This window comes from Lontra canadensis, unplaced genomic scaffold (genome assembly GCF_010015895.1).
Source record: "Lontra canadensis isolate GAN:19392208 unplaced genomic scaffold, GSC_riverotter_1.0 scaffold47, whole genome shotgun sequence".
Classification (NCBI taxonomy): domain Eukaryota; kingdom Metazoa; phylum Chordata; class Mammalia; order Carnivora; family Mustelidae; genus Lontra; species Lontra canadensis.
In genome coordinates, this window is record NW_022631041.1 from 11,048,815 (window position 1) to 11,068,573 (window position 19,759).

General features: G+C 46.8%; 1 protein-coding gene across 4 annotated transcripts in view; it reads right to left on the reverse strand.

Annotated features, from left to right (window-relative positions):
* LRP11 (LDL receptor related protein 11) overlaps positions 1 to 1,905 on the reverse strand; it is a 44,536-nt gene extending 42,631 nt beyond the window's left edge. For all 4 annotated transcript variants that reach the window (XM_032873166.1, XM_032873164.1, XM_032873165.1 and 1 more), the window contains exon 1: positions 998 to 1,905. In XM_032873166.1, the coding sequence (XP_032729057.1) occupies positions 998 to 1,619 (622 nt within the window). In that variant the 5' untranslated portion in view covers positions 1,620 to 1,905. The remainder of the gene's footprint in view (positions 1 to 997) is intronic.
* Positions 1,906 to 19,759: the final 17,854 nt, after the last annotated feature.

Here is a 19,759-nt window from a genome sequence, read left to right on the forward strand (position 1 = left end):
GCCAACCACATGTGGGCCCAGTCAAGGTTTTATTCCCTCAGTGGCTTTAATTTCCAACTACCACATTTTTTGTGTGCTTCTTGTATGGGCTTTGACTATCATTCAGAGCATCTGCCTGAAGTAAAACCACAGAATGAAAAAAAACTTCATTAACTCTTTTAAAAAGAGACGTGCCTTCAACTTTCTTATTTTCAATTAAAATCAAATCCTTTCCTAACCTTCTTTACAAAAGGGACTGTATTCATGGGAATCAGTTGGACCCACGTCAAAATTTCTGACACCAAGTTTCCCTTCTCATTTTTGTCTGATGAAAGCCACTGCACATGGAATCATGAGTTCTGAGAGCCAAGCTCAGAAACGGGTGTGCCACGAGCAGTCTTTATCTAATTAGATTTTGCTCCTGCGATTACTCGACACAAACCACGACTTATAAAAATCTAAGCCTATTGAAAATCTGAGTCTAGGGGCCCCTGGGTGGCTCAGTGGGTTGAGCCTCTGCCTTTGGCTCAGGTCATGATCTCAGGGTCCTGGGATGGAGCCCTGCATCGGGCTCTCTGCTCAGTGGGGAGCCTGCTTCCCCTCTCTCTCTCTCTGCCTCTCTGCCTACCTGTGATCTCTGCTTGTCAAATAAATAAATAAAATCTTTAATACAAAAAAATCTGAGTCTAAGATAAACTTTTTTTTTTTCTTTAGAGCTTTTCTCCTTTAAATCGAATTTCTGTAAATCCTCTCAGATTATCCTCAGGCTAAAAAAATTCCAGAAGCAGGCCATGGTGCCCTCTCTGCCCAACCTTCAGGGTTTCTCAGAAACCATCTATAAAACAGGAGTCAAAGCCATTCCTCTGGATGCCCCCGAACTAAAATCCCTTGGAACGAGGATGCTTCATCTCTAACTTGACTGTACTGCCCAAGTGGTCTCCCGGGGGCCGCCACCCAACAGGTGCCAGGGCAGCAGGGCCCGGAGGTCTGGCCCGGCCTCCTCCCGCGGGGTGCTCACCCGTGCGCGGCGAGGCTTCCAGGTCTTCCCGCCGGCCGTCCAGGGCGCGGCTGAGGCTGTAGCTGCTGTAGCCGCGGTGCAGCGCGAACTTGCACACGCTGCGGCCGCGGGCGGTGCAGTTGAAGAGGTAGCAGCCGAGCGCGGCGGGGGCGGCGGCGGGGGCCGCGGGCCGCCGGGGCAGCTCCACCACGGCCACCGAGCAGCGCGGCTCGGAGCAGCAGGCCGCCACGCACTGCCGCCAGTCACGTACAGCCGCCGGCGCGCTCAGGAAGCTGGCGCCCGCGGCCAGGGAGTCCTTGGTGCGGATGATGGCGTCCGGCATGGCGCTGTAGCCGCCGCCGCCCGGGCCTGGGCAGCCCTCCTCTGGGGGCCCGCCGCCCTCGCGCAGCTCCAGCTCCAGCTCCTCCTGTGGCCGCTCCTGCTGCAGCTGCCGGCGGAACTCCTCCAGCAGCTGCTCCACTCCCGAGAGCTGCGCGTGCAGCTCGGACAGCGGCGCGGACGGCGGGCCGGACGCGCTGACGCTCGGCAGCCACAAGCAGAGCAGCAGCAGCCCGCGTAGCGCCAGGTTCCGCGGCGACAGCCCGCGCCCCACGCCCGCGCTCTCCGGGGCGGCGAAGGCCATGGTGGCCGGCGCTGAGGCAGCGGGCCTAGGAGGGGCCGCAGAGCGCTAGGAAGGCGGGAGAACGCGGGACCCTGTGCCCGTCTGGTGTGGCCGCGGCGGCCGCTAGGCCCCGGCGTCTCACAGCGCGGCCTCCTCGGGGCCCGGCTGTGCCCCCGAGGCCGCGGGCGCGCGGTCGCCGGCGGGAACCGCAGCGACGGGAGGCATAGCCGGCCCCGCCTGGCACGGCCGCTCGTACTTTGGGGAGGCTTCCGGGAACGCCCGCGCCTCTCTGCCGGGACCCCGGCGCTCTCTGAGGCTGCCAGAGGGCCTCCGCGCGGATCAGCACCCGGCCTGCGAACAGTGGCCGCGGCGGGGGCGGAGGCGCGCCAAGCCCCGCCCAGCTCACCTTCCCCCCGCCCCGGTGCGGCCCGCCCCCGCCTCCCACCAGCCCCGCCCCTCCCGCGTGAGGCTCAGTTCCTGGCTCGCGTTGACCCCATCGGCACACTCGCCTCTGCAGGCTCTTCCAAGCTGGGAGGGCGCGCGAGGGAGACCTGTTGGGTGGGTTTCTAGCGGTGCTGTACTGAGAATGCATGGGCGACCGCGGCCCTCCGAGTCTCGGCGGGGGATTGTGCCTAAGCCCACTCGGCTTTATTGACACGCGAGACCTGCTTGGGGAAGCTCAGATCTTTGTGACCTCAGGGTTTGGTTTAGAAAACGGACTTGAACTGGGGAACCAGTTCCGACAGTCTTTGGTCCTTCACCTCCAACGTCCCTGTCACGTTCTGGTCCCCAAATGCACTTGGGTAGCAGAAGGCGGGCAACGCTGTTGAAAAATATAAAAGTCAAGTAGTCACAGGCAGTCGTATGTCCACAAACACAACCGGAAATCTGAACACATCCAATTATGAGGGCCTGATGATTTATCATTATATAGCATGTAGAGACGCCTTCAGCTTGGATCATGCAAGATCTAGTGAAGACGTATTTTATTTAATTAAATTTAGCAGATTACCTTTTCCTTCATGGAGATATGCTTGACATGTAACATGTTAGTTTCAGGTGTACATAAGGATTCAACACTTGTATGTATTGTTCACGGATCACTGCATCATCTGTCACCATACACAGTTACAAAACGGAGCAGCAGTGTTTTGTTTTGTTTTTAAAGATTGTGTTTATTTATTCGAGAGACAGCACGAGAGGGAGGGGCAGAGGGAGATGGAGGGCGAATCTCAAGCGGACTAGGCCCAGCATGGTCTCACCTCCCAGGCAGGTGGATCACATGACCTGGCGATCCTGACCTCCTGGGAAACCCTAGTGTGTGGCTCAACCCACTGCGCCACCTAGTGGCCCCAGAGCTGTAGTGTTTTAAATGGCATAATAAGGTTTATGAAAATCCGGTCGCACGGAGACCACACCTGAGTTGTAACTGACTGCCAGTGGCTTCTACAGCTTTTTTTCAGAGTCTCTATTGATTCGTTTTTCTCCTGATTATGGATCATATTTTCTTGCTTTTTGGCATGTCCAGAAGTTTTTTTGATTGGATGCATGAACATTGTAATTTGTACATGGTTCAATGTCATTTTTGGGAGGGAAAGAGAAAATAATTGGTTAGAAACATAGCAGTTTCTGAATATATATATGTGGTTTTAGAGCTTATACTTGCTTTCAGATCTAGAACAGAGAAGGAGTTAGAACTAGAAGGTAAAAATACAAAAGAAGAAAAAAGAAAAAATCCATTATTTCTTGCTATTCCAGGAAAATTCATAGAGTTCATGAGATTGTGTATATGCATGATTCTGAAGCTGAAATATTAACCTCTTAGCCCTACAGGGAGTGGCACACTTTGGGTTACAGGTACTTCCACCTCTGAGATATACACCCTATGCAACTGAAGCCACTTAATGATGTCCTTGACAGCATAAGGATTCCTTTCACCTTAGACCTCAGAGAGCTCCAGTAGGCTTATGATAAAGAGAAACTGTCATGGTGATAAAAATGGACCCTGAAGGTAGCATTCAAATCTTCTAAACACTAGATGTGATAAAATAATTATTAATATTAAAAATAAACATGATAATAGGACATAGCATTAATTAACAATTGTAATGATTTCAAAGTTTGCCAAGCAGTTTCTGGTACACGATTTCATATGGCCTTCACAGAGATCTTAAGTTGGACACAGGACCCTTGTTCCTGCCTTTTGGACAGTGGAAGAGAGGTCAGTACAGAATGAGATGCAGCTCACATGTTTAATGGGGGAGATAATGAGGGACAGTGGGAGGGACAGTGTTCCTCAGGAGCATTCATTTCCAATCCTCCAGCACTGCTAAAGATGGCCCCTCTCTAACTTCACTACAGGGTCCTTTTGAGAAAAGTGGAAATGCTTTAATGTGTTTACCATTAACACTGGTTATTTCTGGGGTGTGAGATGTGAATAGGGGAGAGAGGCAATTTTTTACTTTATAAGAGTTAATATCAGTTGAAATTTTTTAAATGAGGTTGTCATAAAGCATTTTTCATTAAAAAAAGGAGCAGTCTCTTCTGCTGTAGTCATAATAGAGAAAAGGGGTTGGATTTAGCCTACGAAGTTAGATGAAAAATCCAGAAAAAAAAAAAAAAAAGAAAAAGAAACAATGTGCTTTGGACATCAGATAATAGGCAGCAGAGCACCCAGGAGAAGGGATACTAAGGAAGGGGTCCTTTTCACTGCCCTGGCTTCCCATCCAGAGAGGGATTCCAAACGGCAGGACTGGGAGGGGAACCCAAGGGGAGCCTGGCAATCTCTCTGAACAGAGAAAATGGAATTGAGAAATCGGAGGGGAAGGCCAGATGGCTAGAATCCACAGAGCAGAGTACCAGAGGCAGAGAATTGCACAGAAAGAGTTCTGGAGGTGTCAGAGGCCCCCTCCCCCACCCCAAGCCTTCACCGGAATACTGGTCAAGTACATGCATATGAGGAAACTATCCAAGGCCAGAGAAAAAACCACTGGAAAGAAGCAGACAGAACAATTTCCCAGCTGCCTGGGAATAGTTGATGTTCTGGGCAGCCTGAGAGGAGAAACCTGTAATTCCAGGGTGGGGGGGGGTGCGGGGGGGGGTGCGGGAGGGGAGGGCAGGGTGAGGGACACTTGAGCTAGCAGGTAATAGACAGATATTCATGCTTTGACTGTGGTGATGGTCTCATGGAACTGTATACTTGAAGTAGATATAGCTTATTGTCTTCAATCACACTTTAATAAAACTCTGAAAAACCAGGTTTCATTGCATAGTGTATTAAGAGGGAGGTTTGGGCTGATTATGATTTGTGATCGAACAAATAAATCTTTTATCTCCAACTTCTAGTTTTTCTCCTTTCATTTTTTTTTTAAGATTTTATTTATTTGACAGAGAGAGATCACAAGTAGGCAGAGAGGCAGGCAGAGAGAGAGAGAGAGAGGAGGAAGCAGGCTCCCCGCTGAACAGAGAGACCGACCCCAGGACCCTGAGATCGTGAACTGAGCCGAAGGCAGAGGCTTTAACCCACTGAGCCACCCAGGCGCCCCTCTCCTTTCATTTTTATCTGAAGTAAAATATCTTTGTTTTGAAAACCTAATATTAACACCTTATCGATGAACGAAGCATTCGTTTGTGAGGATACATATGTCAAACACGACAAAACTAGGGCTAAAGAAATGAAGGAGATTCCCCAGGATTAGAAGGCCTGTGACTCCCCCTGAAGCCTGAAATCTCATATAACCTGCCAAACGGACCGTCATTATACTATGATTCCTCCTTGCCCCCACCACTTTCGGAGTCTACTCTGCCCACCTCCCTAGAACCCGCAGCCCCAGCTCCCAGGTGCCCCGCCCCTGTCCGCTCAGGGAACCAGTAAAGAGCCGTCCCGCCCCCTCTTCCCCTCCCCCCCGGGGCCAAGTGGAGCCCGATCAGATACTCTCTGCCAGGAGTATCCAATACAGAATTGAGAAACATAGAGTCAGTGAGAACAGCATAGCCGGAAAGCCAAGTGAGCTCCAGGGCTCCATGGAAGGGGCGGATGGAGCAGAGAAAACTGCTCCGCAGAGGACGACGCATGGAGCAGTCCGGAGGGGCAAGCCATGAATGGTAAACACACAGCCCTGACACAGGAACAGAGTGAAGACAGAAGCTGCATGACAACTTTAAAACCCCAGATGGCTTCCCGCAGAGCCTCCTTGCTTGGCCTTTAACTTGGGGAGCTTTTCTCCCTTGCAGGCAAGTGATTCAGGTGTGGCCTGATTAAATCTCTGTGAAGGCAAACAACAGAAACCCACTTCAGATCGCTAGAGGTAAAAGGGCCATTGTGCATAAACCTGTGAGATGACTCAGAGGTAGGGCTGGTGGGCAGCTGGGCCTGAAGGAGGGCGTAGACCCAAAGCCGGAAAGCTCTGAGCAACCGGGCAGCTGGTCTCCCTTCTCGGACCAAGCGGTCTTGGATGTCCACCGCTGTCTGCACCCACGACTCCTGCTTCTCTCAGTCTGGCCTTTTCTGCTCTCTTTGTGCAAAAAGCCTGAGTTTACCTCACCTCAGTTCCAGGAATGCACAGAAACTGAGTCAGCGACACGGAAACAGAGTCTCAGGAGGGAGATTCTGTTGAGTCTGGTTTGGTTCTGTGTCTGTGCCTCCCCCCACCATGACTGAGGAGCAGAGAACATGAAGCAAAACATGACTGAGCCCATGACTGAGGTGCAGAGAACATGAAGCAAAACATGGCTTCTGGCCCTGCCTTCCCTCCCCCACAGAGGAGGAAGTGAGAGAAAGGCAGTGGTAAGGAGCTGAGGAAATTCCTGGAAAGCCGTCTTCTCACTAAGTCAATGCCCAGTGTTTGCTTGGACACTTCTTTTGATTTTTATTTTAACTTAAGAGACACTTATAAGAAGTGTTGTGTTAGGGACTGCCAAGAACTGTTCTGAATTCTGTGCAAACACTGACTTCTTGACTTAACAACAACCTTATGCAGCATATGTCATGACTATCCCCGAGTTATAGTGGGTGGGAATATCCTACTTCACATAGCAAAGCCAGTCCATTTTGGGGAAACTCTATTATAGTCATTAGAAATGTTTTTCCTGGGGCCCCTGCGTGGCTCAGTGGGTTAAAGTCTTTGCCTTCAGCTCAGGTCCTGATCCCACTTAGGTCTCTCTGCTCAGCAGGGAGCCTGCTTCCCTTCCTCTCTCTCTGCCTGCCTCTCTGCCTACTTGTGATCTCTGTCTGTCAAATAAATAAATTAAAAAAAAAAAAGAAATGTTTTTCTTTATATTCAGTTCTAGTCGCTTTGGACTTGTCCTAGTTCATTTTCTGGGGTCTCTCAGAGCAATCTGTACCTTGTGCCAAGTGGCAGTCCTTCAGATATTTAAAAACTGGCACAACATCTCTCATGCAACTTAACCTGCTTAATATAGCACAGTCTCAAGTTCACGAACAGCAACACCTAGGCGGATACTTACTGGTGGTGTGGCCTTGGGGCAAGCTGCCTACTCTCTTTAAACCCCAGGCTGTTTATCTATAATACAGAAACAATTACATAACCTTACCTCTCACACTTGTAGTGAGGTGGGTAGGTAGGGGGTCGGTGTCAAGGGATGATGGGCGGGGTGGGGGGGGGTGGGAACTGCCTGGCTCCCAGAGAGAAACCACCAGCAAAGCCCCTCTATTGCTCACTTCCTCACCCTCCCTTTTGCACAAGTTCATTTGCCTGTCAGCTCCACCATTTTCTCTGGTTTACCAAGACTTTCCCAGGCTGTTATTTGCAATCATCTTTTAAGACCTTAGTGATGCCTGTGCCTTTAAGTTTTATGTCCCGCGTTTCCATTTGCTAGGCTTGCTGCAACAAAGTTCCACTCAAAGGGTTTTGCATTCAATTCCAGTGATGGAGGGAGAAAGGGCATCCCAGCACCAACAAGCAATTCTCCAGACAGTAGCCAGGTATCTTACAATTTAATTCCATTCTGACACTGATTAGGTGGAAATGGCGTTAGATTCCACAGGTCAAGGGGTCAATTCTACAAGGTTCCCTGCCTCAACATCCTTCAGATGCCAGCAAGATTGTCAGATGCAAGTCCAGATTGTTACCCATGCTCCTGACTGACCAATAATCCCTTCAATGGCTTTCATTAATTTGTGAGAGCAGCTCACAGACCTCAGAAAAACTTTTTACTCATTACATCACTAGTTTATTATAAGTGGATACAATTTTGAAACAGCCAGAGGGAAGAGATGCCCAGGACAAAGTATAGGGAAGGGCACTGAGCTTCCATACCCTTTTCTAGAACACCAGTCTCTCAACTGGTGTTGTTGGGACCACCAACTCAGAAGTTCTCTGTACCCCATCCTCTTGGGTTTCTATGGAGGCTTCGTTACATAGGTATGATTAATTAAACCATTGGCCATCTGTGATCGATTCAACCTCCAACTGGTGTTCCTTTCCTGGATGTTAGGACTGACAGGATGAGAGACTGAAAGTTCCAACCCTCTGATTACATGGATGGTTCCTTTGCTGCCCAGGCTCCATCCTTTTTTTTTTTTTTTTTTTTAACATTTTTAATTTAAATTCAATTAATTAATACATAGTGTATTATTAGTTTCAGAGGCAGAGTTCAGTGATTCATCAGTCTTTTTTTTTAAGATTTTATTTATTTATTTGAGAGAGAGTGATAGAACATGAGAAGCGGTAGGGTCAGAGAGAGAAGCAGACTCCCCGCTGACTGGATAGCCCAATGTGGGGCTGCATTCCAGGACCCTGAGATCATGACCTGAGCTGAAGGCAGATGCTTAACTGACTGAGTCATTCAGGTGCCCCTCATGAGTCTTATATAATACCCAGTGCTCATTACATCACCCAATTTGCCCATCCCTTCACCACCCCCCCAGCAACTCTCAGTTTATTTCCTATGATTAAAAGTCTCTTATGGTTTGTCTCTCTCTCTGGTTTCATCTTGTTTTATTTTTTCCTCTCTTCACTTATGATCCTCTGTTTTGTTTCTTAAATTCCACATAGGAGTGAGATCATATGATAATTGTCTTTCTCTGATTGACTTATTTCGCTCAGCAGAATACCCTCTAGTTCCATCCACATCATTGCAAATGGCACAATTTCATTTTTTGATGGCTGAGTGATATTCCATTGTGTGTGTATATATATATGTATATATATATATACACACACACACACCATATCTTCTTTATCCATTTATCTGTTGATGGACATTTGGGCTCTTTCCATAGTTTGCCTATTGTGGACATTGCTGCTATAAACATTGGGGTGCATGCCCCTTCGAATCACTAAATTTGTATCTTTAGGGTAAATCCCCAGGAGTGCAATTGTTAGGTCATAGGGTAGCTCTATTTTCAACTTTTTGAGGAACTTGCATACTGTTTTCCAGAGTCCAGCCCCCTTCCTTACAGCCTGGTCCTACAGTCTGCCAAGTCACGCCTATGTCCAGGGTGAACCACTAGCAGAAAGAGGCTTTACCTGGGAAGGAATATTAGGGAGAACTTTTCATCCTGAAATTCACAACTCCTTGAAACGGTTGATGAGTGTGAAGATATGTTGGGACAGTCATGCGGTATCAAAGTCTTTCTGAATCTCTTGACACTTTGGGGCCACAGTGGGAATGAAAGAACAGAAGCAGCAGCTACTGTCAGACACCGTGGGGGCTCTGGAGTGCGGAGCCTTGCATCCTGGCACTGGAAACGTCTTCTGACTAAAGAGGAAAATGAAATTCCCACCAGCTCTTTTCCTCATCATTTAGTTTTGGCTAATCTCCTCTCTCTTCTGTCTCATCAGCAAAAGTAATGTCAAGAAATGCCAAAGACAGCAAAGTAGGAATGCATTACGTCAGTGGCACACAAAGCTCTTTTTTTACTCGGATGTTGATCTTCCCTCTGATGGCAAGACCTATAGAGTCTGCATTCCCAGAAACAAAGGGAACTGGTGAGCAGGGAGGCTCTGCCCAAAGGTGGAGGAAGCAGAGGAGGATACATTTTTCTTCCTTTTCTCTAACATTTGCTTTCCTGGGCCTGCCCTGCCTCCCACCTCCCCTCAGCTCAGCTTGGGCGACATTCCCCAGCTGAATCCTGCTCTGTCCCTGTCCAGACCTGTAGCCCTTTAACAGCAGGCTCACAAAGCCAGAAATAAGCTGGCTGAGTTCAAAACCCCAAGTGTCCATGGAGGCCCAGCTTCCTTTAAGCCCTCGATGTTGAGCCCTAATTTCTAAAATTGGTCACCTGCCTCCCTCCCTGTTCACCACTCCCCTTCATGGCTGGGCATGCTGCCTAAACTCCAGCCAGCTGGGCTGAGAAGGTAAGTCTTCCTTGGGCACACATTCCACCAGGGGGCTTAAAGGCAGACCTTGGGGCCTACAACTCTGTGCATGGCCCCTACCCTGGGAAGAGAGCAGCTGGGCCCACCATGCTCCAAGTCTTGGTACATACATGCCCTGGGTTCTGGCTGCTACTGTACCATTCACAACATGGACTCTTCCTGGACAGTGGCCCCTGTGTGACTCCAGCATGTTTGGATGCTGTTATGCGGTAAGCTTACCTTTCACTTCAGGGCCCATGCAAAACAGAGAAGACTTGGGGAACCTGGTTGGCTCAGTGGGTTAAGCCTCTGCCTTTGACTCAAGACGGCTCCTCCCACCCCACTCTCTGCCTACTTGTGATCTCTGTCAAATAAATAAATAAAATCTTTTAAAAAATTCTTAAATAAAAACAAAGAAGACTGAACATTGGTATTCTTTTGAACAGCTCAAAGATTTGAATCATTTCCTACAGCAGTAACATTGCTCCTTGTTAATTCATAGATGGAGCGGGTTATTTTTGTCATCAAAATCTTATCTTGGAAGGGCCTGGGTGGCTCCATCAGTTAAGCGTCTGCCTTTGGCTTGGGTCGTGATCCCAGTGTCCTGGGATTGAGCCCCATGTTGGGCTGCATGCTCAGTACGGAGTTTGTTTCTCCGTCTGCCCCTCCCTCTGCTCCTGTGCCCTCTCTCTTTCTCTCTATCTATCACCACACACACGTTCTCTCTCTCTCTCAAATAAATAAATAAAATTTAAAAAAAAAAAAAAAGGAATCTTAACTTTGGACTCCAAAGAGAGCCCCAGGAACTGTGACTTGAACCCCAGAGCTGCCAATTTTTTGAAATTGCTTCACTTCAGTTTGTGAGGTCTGGGTGAACCTGGGGAGGACATGATGATGATGATGACAGCAATGGGAAAAAGAAATAAATTTGGAAGGCTAGAGCAGTAATATAGATAGGGGACTAGTCAGTGGGCTCTGACGCTGTCTGGCATGTAATAGTTCTCTCTGTCCGTCTGTGTCTCTGTTTTTCACTGTATGTATATCTGATTCTATTCAGAAAAAATGGATAATGTATTTATAATTTCATTCACCACTGAGGATATTACTGACAAGAAAACTACCCGCTTGTGAAGACATTAATGAAAACTGAAATATCTACTTAAAATATTTAAAAGACTTTTTTTTTGTTGAAATGTAATATTCTCATACAGGAAAGTGTATAAATCTTTTAATGGTCAGCTTGATGTCTTATTAAATGTGAACTGCATCTGCATAATCACCTGTCAGATCAAGTTATGGATCGTTTCCCGATCAGGGTCTGCTATTCTGACTTCTATTACCGAGGATCAGTTTTGTCGATTTTGAAATTTACATAAATAGAAACACAGAGTATGTATTCTTCTGTGTCTGATATTTTCCTCTGAATTTCCTATCTATGGGAATCATTCATATTTTGTGCAGCAGTGTACTTTTTATTGATTTCTACATAGTGTTTCATTTGTAAATATATCACATTATTATTTATCCTTGCAACTAAGCCAGGTGCGATAGGGCATATTAGTATGTAAACAGATAAGTTAATTCCCACATGTCACTTTGCCGTGTGGCCTTGTACCTTTGTGTTATGACATCTAGTCAGTTGGCAGGGCAGACCTGTGGTTTCCACACAGCAATAATTTATCTGCACAAGGAAGTGTGTGTGAATACATAAACATTTCTCACTAAACCAAAATAAATATATCCCTAGCTCATTTTCTTCTCAGCTGAATTAAAAAAAAAAAATGCCAGCAGCCTCTCCAGGTCCACCTGACATGGGGGGACATCTGATGGAAAGAGCATCAGAGTAAAACTAACAGGCCTAAATGATCGTGAGCAAATAGCTTACTTTTACCAATTTTTCAAAATGACCAAGTCAGCACATTGCAGGGCCCGTTCAAGGGCCATGGGAGAGGAGGCCGAGTAAAGGAAGGGTTCTTTTTTTGGAGATATTATTTATTTGACAAAAAGAGTGAGAGAGGGAACACAAGCAGCGGGGGTGGAATGGGAGAGGGAGAAGCATGCTCTCCACTGAGCAGGGAGTCCAATGTGGGGCTCGGTCCCAAAGCCTGGTATCATGACCAGAGCCGAAGGCAGACTCTTAACGAGTGAGTCACCTGGGCGCCCCTAAAGGGTTCTGAAGCTGAAGACTCATTAGCCTCTCAGTAAGCCCACCCATGGTAGAAGACCGTGTATTGGATTGGCAGTCAGATTGTCATTAATGTCAGTTTTTGCCAGCAAGTGTTGGTCTAACGCTTTAGCTATGTCATGGTCCAGAGAAGAAACCTCTGATTACGGAACAACCATTATGACATAACAAAGATTGTTGAGTATATCATGCTATCCTCAGAGAGCAAACAATTCTTTCATCATAAACCTGGGGGAATCCTAGGATAAAGTGCAAAAAGACAATACCCTACCCAGGATGTGGATCTGAGACCCTGCCCCCCTTTAGGAGTAGACACTGGTTTGCCCCTCCCCTTACTGCACTATGGTGCTGCCTGGACCAGCCTCCACCCTCTCCACAACAGAGTAACCCCAGCTCTAGTGTGGGGTGTGGGGCTCAACACTAAGAAAGGGCATCATTTCTGTGTAGAGATGGATCAGTGGAAGGGCTTCAGTGAGACCCATGGCGCACCTCTCCCAAGTCTTTACTAGACTTCATCCTCTCTCATAGCCAGAGGCAGCCTGCTGCACACTTATTTATTTCATAGAAATGCCAAAGAAGATCCAGACTGAGCTGATGAAGATTACTAAAACAACCTTGGAGTTTCCCGGATGGACGAAGACTTGGGTTCTGAGACATTTATTGATGGTGTTAAAACAAACAAAAAGTGAAAGTCCTGTTCAACCTAAAAAAAATACCTTCCTGATGATACGCCAGAGGGGATCCTTGCCAGGTAAAGGGGCTTAAGAATCCACTTATCCCAGGGTGCCTGGATGGCTCAGTGGGTTAAAGCCTCTGCCTTTGGCTTGGGTCATGATCCCAGATTCCTGGGATGGAGCCCCACATGGGGTTCTCTGCTCAGCAGGGAGCCTGCTTCCTCCTTTCTCTCTCTCTGCCTGCCTCTCTGCCTACTTGTGATCTCTGTCTGTCAAATAAATAAATAAAATCTTTAAAAAAATCCACTTATCCTGATGAGCACTGAGTAATGTATAAAATTGTTGAATCACTATTATATTATTATATATTATACATGTGAAATTATATTATAATATAATATTATAATATATAATATTATATATTATATAATACTATTATATATTATACATGTGAAATTAATATATTCTGTATGTTAGTTATATTTCAATAAAAAATAATAAAATACCTTCCTGAGCTCCTACTTGCCCCAGGCAGTCTATGTCACCCCCAAATTTATTGATTCATGATGTGGCAGTCACTCTATCAGATCTTGGGGTCTAAGGAGGAATGTAGGGCTATGCCCTGTACTCATGGAGCTTATATTTCTACTGAGGGACACAGCTGATGTCCATCTGATTATCATAGAGTATGACATGTTCACTGTGGGCAGAGCTTTTTGAGGGTGGTGCTTCATTCTGAACTGAGGGTGCTTCATTCTGTCTGGGGGAGATGGAAAGGGCTTCCTCAGACGTCACTTTAGTGCTGGTTAAAGGATAAGTAAAACAGAGGAAGAAGAGAAGGCTGGAAGCACAATGTAGGTTGTAGACTCAGGGATCACCTAGTAGTTCAGGGTGACTGGATCATTGGTTAGCAGGGAAGGAGTCCCCTGCGTGGAGGGAGGGGAATGGAAAGGGGCACAATGGGAGGATCTATGGTGGTCAATGCCTCTCCAGTCCACCAAGAACTCAGTTAGTTGACTAATCCGTCAAATCAATTGCATACCCATACTCCTATCCACACAGGGAAGGAAGGCATTTGACCTTTAAGGAGAGCAACCTCCTCACCCTGCTCATTTACCTGGGGGTTCCAGCACTTTCTTCCAGTGTTCTAAGAGTTCCCCGAGCCAGTGATTGCAGTCTCCCATGGAGATCCTCCTGAAATAGTCAGCCAGTCCCTTGTCCTCCCACTCTTCCTTGACGCCTCTGGCTCCAGGGTTCATGACTGTCCAGGTCACATTCATCGTGTCAAAGAGGAGGGCCGCCTGTCCATTGATATTGAAGCGCCAGGATGCAGTGGGGCACCATTGTGCTTCATGCTGACAACACAGCTGGTTGTCCAGGGTGGGAGGAGCTGCAATCCACACACAAAGTCATCAGCTTGGACTCTTAGCTCCATGATCTCTCGCAAGGTCCAGTGTGTCTCTGAGGTGGGGCCAATGTGGAGTTCTTGTACAGAAGCCCCTTCCCTGCACATGCTCCTTCCCTCTCTTGCTGACTGCCTCCCTCTCCTCAGCTCCCTCCCCTACTTATCCCTGGTCATGCTATTCTCCAGTTTTATGTCAGGCAGGATCATCCTGAGCTCTTGCCCCACCTCTCCCAGCGTCTGGGTCAGTTGTGTCCATGCTTTTTGGTGGCATTCACCTTCTGCCCCAGGAGACCCAAAGGTCTGAACCTGCTGCTGTCACTGTCATACTGAAGGAATGGCTTTTTATTCACTGAACCCTGCACTACATACCAGGGGTGTCTAGGTCTGGATTGAGATTTGACAGTGAGGTTAAGGCAGAGAGAGTGAGCATCTGTGAAAGAAAAAGGCAGCTGGGGCCACAAGATTCCCTCTGAAAGGCTTACTGCAGAGGGAGGGGAGGAGGATCTCCATCCCAGCCCCTTTCACTTCTGTATCCTTAGTCCCCACATTTTACTGTCTGAGCTTTAGGAAAGTGCTATGATGTTACCTGCCATAGACCCTGAGGGACACATACTTTTACCAGGAGGATACACCTGACAAATACCTTTAGTGACATCTGTCAAGTTCTTAGGTAGAAAAATTACAATACTGTCTGTCCTCCTGGGACTTAAAATCTAGCTGACCAGACAGGACTTTCAACAGAAAGTTAAAAAAAAAAAAAAAAAAGACACATGTAGGACACATGCCAAACTCATGATGGCTCCTGGGGGTAGCCAGGAGAGGCTTCCTGGAATAGAAGGTAGGAACTGGCAGGAGAGGGAGAGCTGCCCCATGGGAGCACTGTACAAGGGGAGTGCCTTAGTCTGGGGTTCCGGTCCTTCAGAGCACATGGACAGGTTGGCACTTGCCTGAAATGTGGGAAAGCCCTTTTTTCCTGTCTTCCCTCTCCCCAGCCAGGTCCCCAGATCCCAGGACACTCACGGCCCACTGTCTTCCGGGCTTGTATCAAAAGCGGCAATAACAAAAGAAAACTTGCAGTGTAAGATACTGGCAACATTCCTGACAAGGGGCACCTTTGGATAGCACGCTGCAGGAAGTGGGTGTGGGGCATTTCCCAATGTTGTCATACCAAGATGGCTGACAGTCCTGCAGGAATCTGACAAAAGCAAGGAATGCTGAGGGAGAGTTTTTTGCGTGTTCCAAATAAGATGACTCATTTAAGAAAAGAGAGAAGACATTACAAAGCAAAGTTCACTTGAAAAAATTCCTCTCCACTCTCCTCAAAACCACTTCTAGTGTAAGTGGGACCGTTGGCAGTGAAGTGAGTTCCTTTCCCCTCCCCCACTCTCCCATGCTGCCACCAACTTCTTGTCTTCCCAAACTGCCTCTTCTTCCCTCCCTGATCTTCCCATTTCCTCCTCTATCTTCCCACATTTTCTCTTTCTCCCCTTTCCCACCCCCTTCCTTGTTTACTGGATCTCTTCCCTCATAACTGATTGAGATTCACACTTACCAGTGCACACAGGTTAATCAAAGTAGCTGGAGACACATGGCACCTGGTCTATTATCAAAGACAGGTTGACAATCTTGAGTCCAACAATCCTGTTGGAGCCAGGACTTGTGGACCCAAGAAAAGCCAAGTAGTTTATTATTCGAGAAAGTCTTGGGGTTCTGGTTTTTGAGTTGTGCAGATCAGTCCAAGAACAAAGCTTTGCTGTCACTGTGACGTTTCTCATGTCATTTTTCTCTTGAAAGTTCCTCTGAAGACTTAATGCTTTTCAGCCTGTTCCCCCCTCACTTTTACAGCTGCCCCCTCCCATTCCATCCAACCATCTTAGCCAGCTCAGGCTGCTATAACAGAATTGCACATGTCAGGCAGCTTAGAAAGCAAGTGTCTATTTCTTACAGTTCCTGAGGCTGGGGAGTTCAAGATCAAAACACCAACAGATCCTCTGTCCAGTGAGGACCCCTTCCTAGCTTGCAGAGGGCAGTTTTCTCCTTGTGTCTTCAACCTGGCAGATTGCAGCAGGAGACAGCAAGCACTTCCTTGTCTTTTTATAGCCAGCAGTGAGAGGCAGCCTCTTATCCTAATTACTTCTGAATGACTCACCTAATACCTTTATGTTGAGGATTTCAACAAGAATTTCGGAGGATAACAATGCAAAATACCATCTGTCCCTCCCATATTTAGGTTTTTCACTGTGTGCCTGGCATTCTGCTGGTTATTTAAAATGCAAGTCATACCCATTTGATGATACCTTGTGAGTCTGATGCTAGGGCTTTCCTGACGCCCAGTAAGTGGGCTGCACCACTGACCTTCCTTTAACTAGATCAAATATGTTAGAGTCAACCATCAGTTTTCAACCATTTACCTGGAGGCCACCAATCAGGAAGTCAGGGGGAGCTCTCAGGAGGTATCAGGAATGTCAGGAGCCTGCCTGGCTGCACTTCACAAGGAGCCGGATCAAACCAGCCAGACCCAAGATGGTGGGTGCCCAGGACAAGAAACCCCTGACCAAACAAGAAGAAAAAGCAGGAAACCCTGCATCACCATACCAAGTAATAAATATTTTACCCTTAGTTAACAACTGTCAGTAATGATGGAAAACCAACCCCTGTGCATTCTCTCTCTCTCTCACTCTCTCGCCCGCTCTCACATTTTGAGAGAATCTCTTTAGTTAACTTTCCTGCTTGTGTCATTCGTCCTCTGTGTTGAATGTCTGTCCTTGAATTATTCTCAGGATAAGACCAAGAACCTTCAGTGACTCCTTGGGATGGGTTGGGTCAAGGACCCCAGACCCAGGGTCTCCCCAAGTCACCTTGCAACAAACAAACTTCAAAGAAAGTAACTATAGACTATGTGCAGGGCTTTCTCTCTGGGAAAAGGGGATTATTTGCCCAGATGACTCAGGGTCAGTGTGTCTGAAGGAGTCTGGAACTACATCTAACGCTCCCGACTAGTAAAATTGGATAACCTCTGTCTGAGAGCATGTTTCCACCCTGGCCTGGCAGAAGGACCACAAATTCCTGTTGGAGCATGTTCCATAAATGGTATGCTACTTGTGGGCAGGAAGGGTGACTCACGCAGCTGCTAGAACACCCAGCGGGCTGGGCCCATGAACAGGCTATGTGTGACTTTGTCCATTCTAGCTTATAAAGGGGCCAGCATTTTCCACAGTCACTGAGTGAGTCTAAAGTCCCAAACCTAAGCCTAAGCTCTAGGCAGTACCTTGAATCCATATGAAGACATAAACAGCAATGGTAGAAGTAGCTACATAGTAAACATGACAGACACTACACATTTACTCTTGTTTGTAATTAATTGTTTTTTTTTTTTAAGATTTTATTTATTTGTCACAGAGAGCATAAGAAAGGGGAGCAGCAGGCAGAGGGAGAAGTAGACTCCCCACTGAGCAGAGAGCCTGATGAGGGGCTCAATCCCAGGACCCTGGGATCATGTTCTGAGCTGAAAGCAGACACTTAGCCAACTGAGCCACCAGGCAACGCTGTTATTGTTTATTTCCTGTTGATTTTTAGAAAAATTGAGACATAATTGACATACAACATTGTATCAATTTCAAGTTTACAACATAACGATTTGATGTCTGTATATTTGCCATTTGATTTAAAAGACAATTGCATAAGCACCAGTGATAAACCTGCTTGGTTTTACAAAGCAAAGTTCACTTGAAAAAATTCCTCTCCACTCTCCTCAAAAGAGGTATGTGGGTTTAAAATGTATAAAGAGGTCATCTGTATAACAATGATGGTACAAAGAGGGAGAGGGAATCAAAGGATAATGGAGCAAGGTTGGTGTTACTCTGAACTAGACTGGTTTAGGTGGCCATGCTAACTGTAATCCCCAGGGCAAGTACTTAAGAAAAAAAAATGTAGAAGAGGAAATGAAACAGCATAGGAATGAAAATAGTTAAGAGGCAAGCGGTTTATTGGATGTAGACCCTGTGGAATACAAAAGATGAGGGAACCAGAACCATCCAAGGAAAAGCTGTTTATCTCTATGCAGGTTTGGATATCATCTTCAGAAGAGAAACTCTAAAAGAGAAGCGTAGCAGAAGGAGCAGATCCCCACCTGTGGTTGTCCAGCAACATTCCCTACCTGCTCCTCATCCATATTGGTTTCCACACTTCACCCTTGAACCGCCACAGTCCCAGATGCACAGGTTTACCCCGCATGCGTGGACCCCTCGACTCACACCATCGCCCATATTGACTCCATCGCCCTCATCCGCTGCCACACAGGAGGATTCTGGTTTCTCCACATCCTCTCTAGCACTTGTCAGTGTCCTGTCTTCTTGATGCCAGCCATGCTAGGAGATGTGAAGTGGTATCTCTTTGTGGTTTAGATTTGCATTTCCTTGGTGGTTAACCATATTAAGGAACTTTCATGTGTTTATTGTCCATTTATACACTTCTTTGGAGAAATGCATACTCCAATCCTTGCCCCATTTTTAAACTGGGCTATGACCTCCATATTTTCCTATGTAAGAGTTTTATACATTCTGGATACCAGTCTTACCGGATAGACGATTTGCAATTATTTTATCTCCTTCTGTAGGTTGTCTTTTTTACTTTCTTGATGGTCTCTTTGAAGCACAAGTGTTTTAAGTTATGAGGAAGTCGATTTAATCTTTTGCTGTTGTTGTTACTTGTGCTATTGGTGTATTTAAGAAGGTGTTTCCAAACAAGCTCTCACAGATTTATTCCTATGTTTTCTTCTACTGCTTTCATAGCTTTATCTCTTACATATATATCCAATTTGGGTTATTTTTTTGTGTATGGTGTGAAGGGTGGTAGAATATGGCACCCTCGGATTTACTGCTTTGACATATTGTTTATTTTGAGAAACAGCTAATGCAGGGAGAGGCTGTCTCTGAACTCCCCTCCCATCCCCCTACCCCCGTTTGTCTAAAGACAGATACTTCAGGGGTGCCTGGGTGGCTCAGTGGGTTAAAGACAGATACTTCAAAAGGAACTCACATGTCAACAATCTCCTGGCAATTAGGAGGCAATTACCCATCACAAGGGTGGAGACTAGAAATCCACAACACACCTAGATAGATAGCTCTGTCACAAACTATTATATCTCTTATCTGTTCTTCTGAGGATTCATTCATCTTTTCTTTTTTTTTTAAAGACTTTATTTATTTATTTGACAGAGAGAGATCACAAGTAGACAGAGAGGCAGGCAGAGAGAGAGAGAGAGAGAGAGAGAGAAGCAGGCTCCCTGCCGAGCAGAGAGCCCGATGCGGGACTCGATCCCAGGACCCTGAGATCATGACCTGAGCCGAAGGCAGCAGCTTAACCCACTGAGCCACCCAGGCACCCCTTCATTCATCTTTTCTAAAAAATCAGCTACTCTCTCCTAAAAGTCCCACATCCCTGCTCCTCTTTTCCCTATTCAATACACCACTTAATCCTGGCTTTTAAGCCCCCTCAAGGAGTTACTAATTTTTCCCCGAGCATCTTCCCTGTGTACATGAGGTATATATTTTAATAAAAATATATATTTTAGGGCG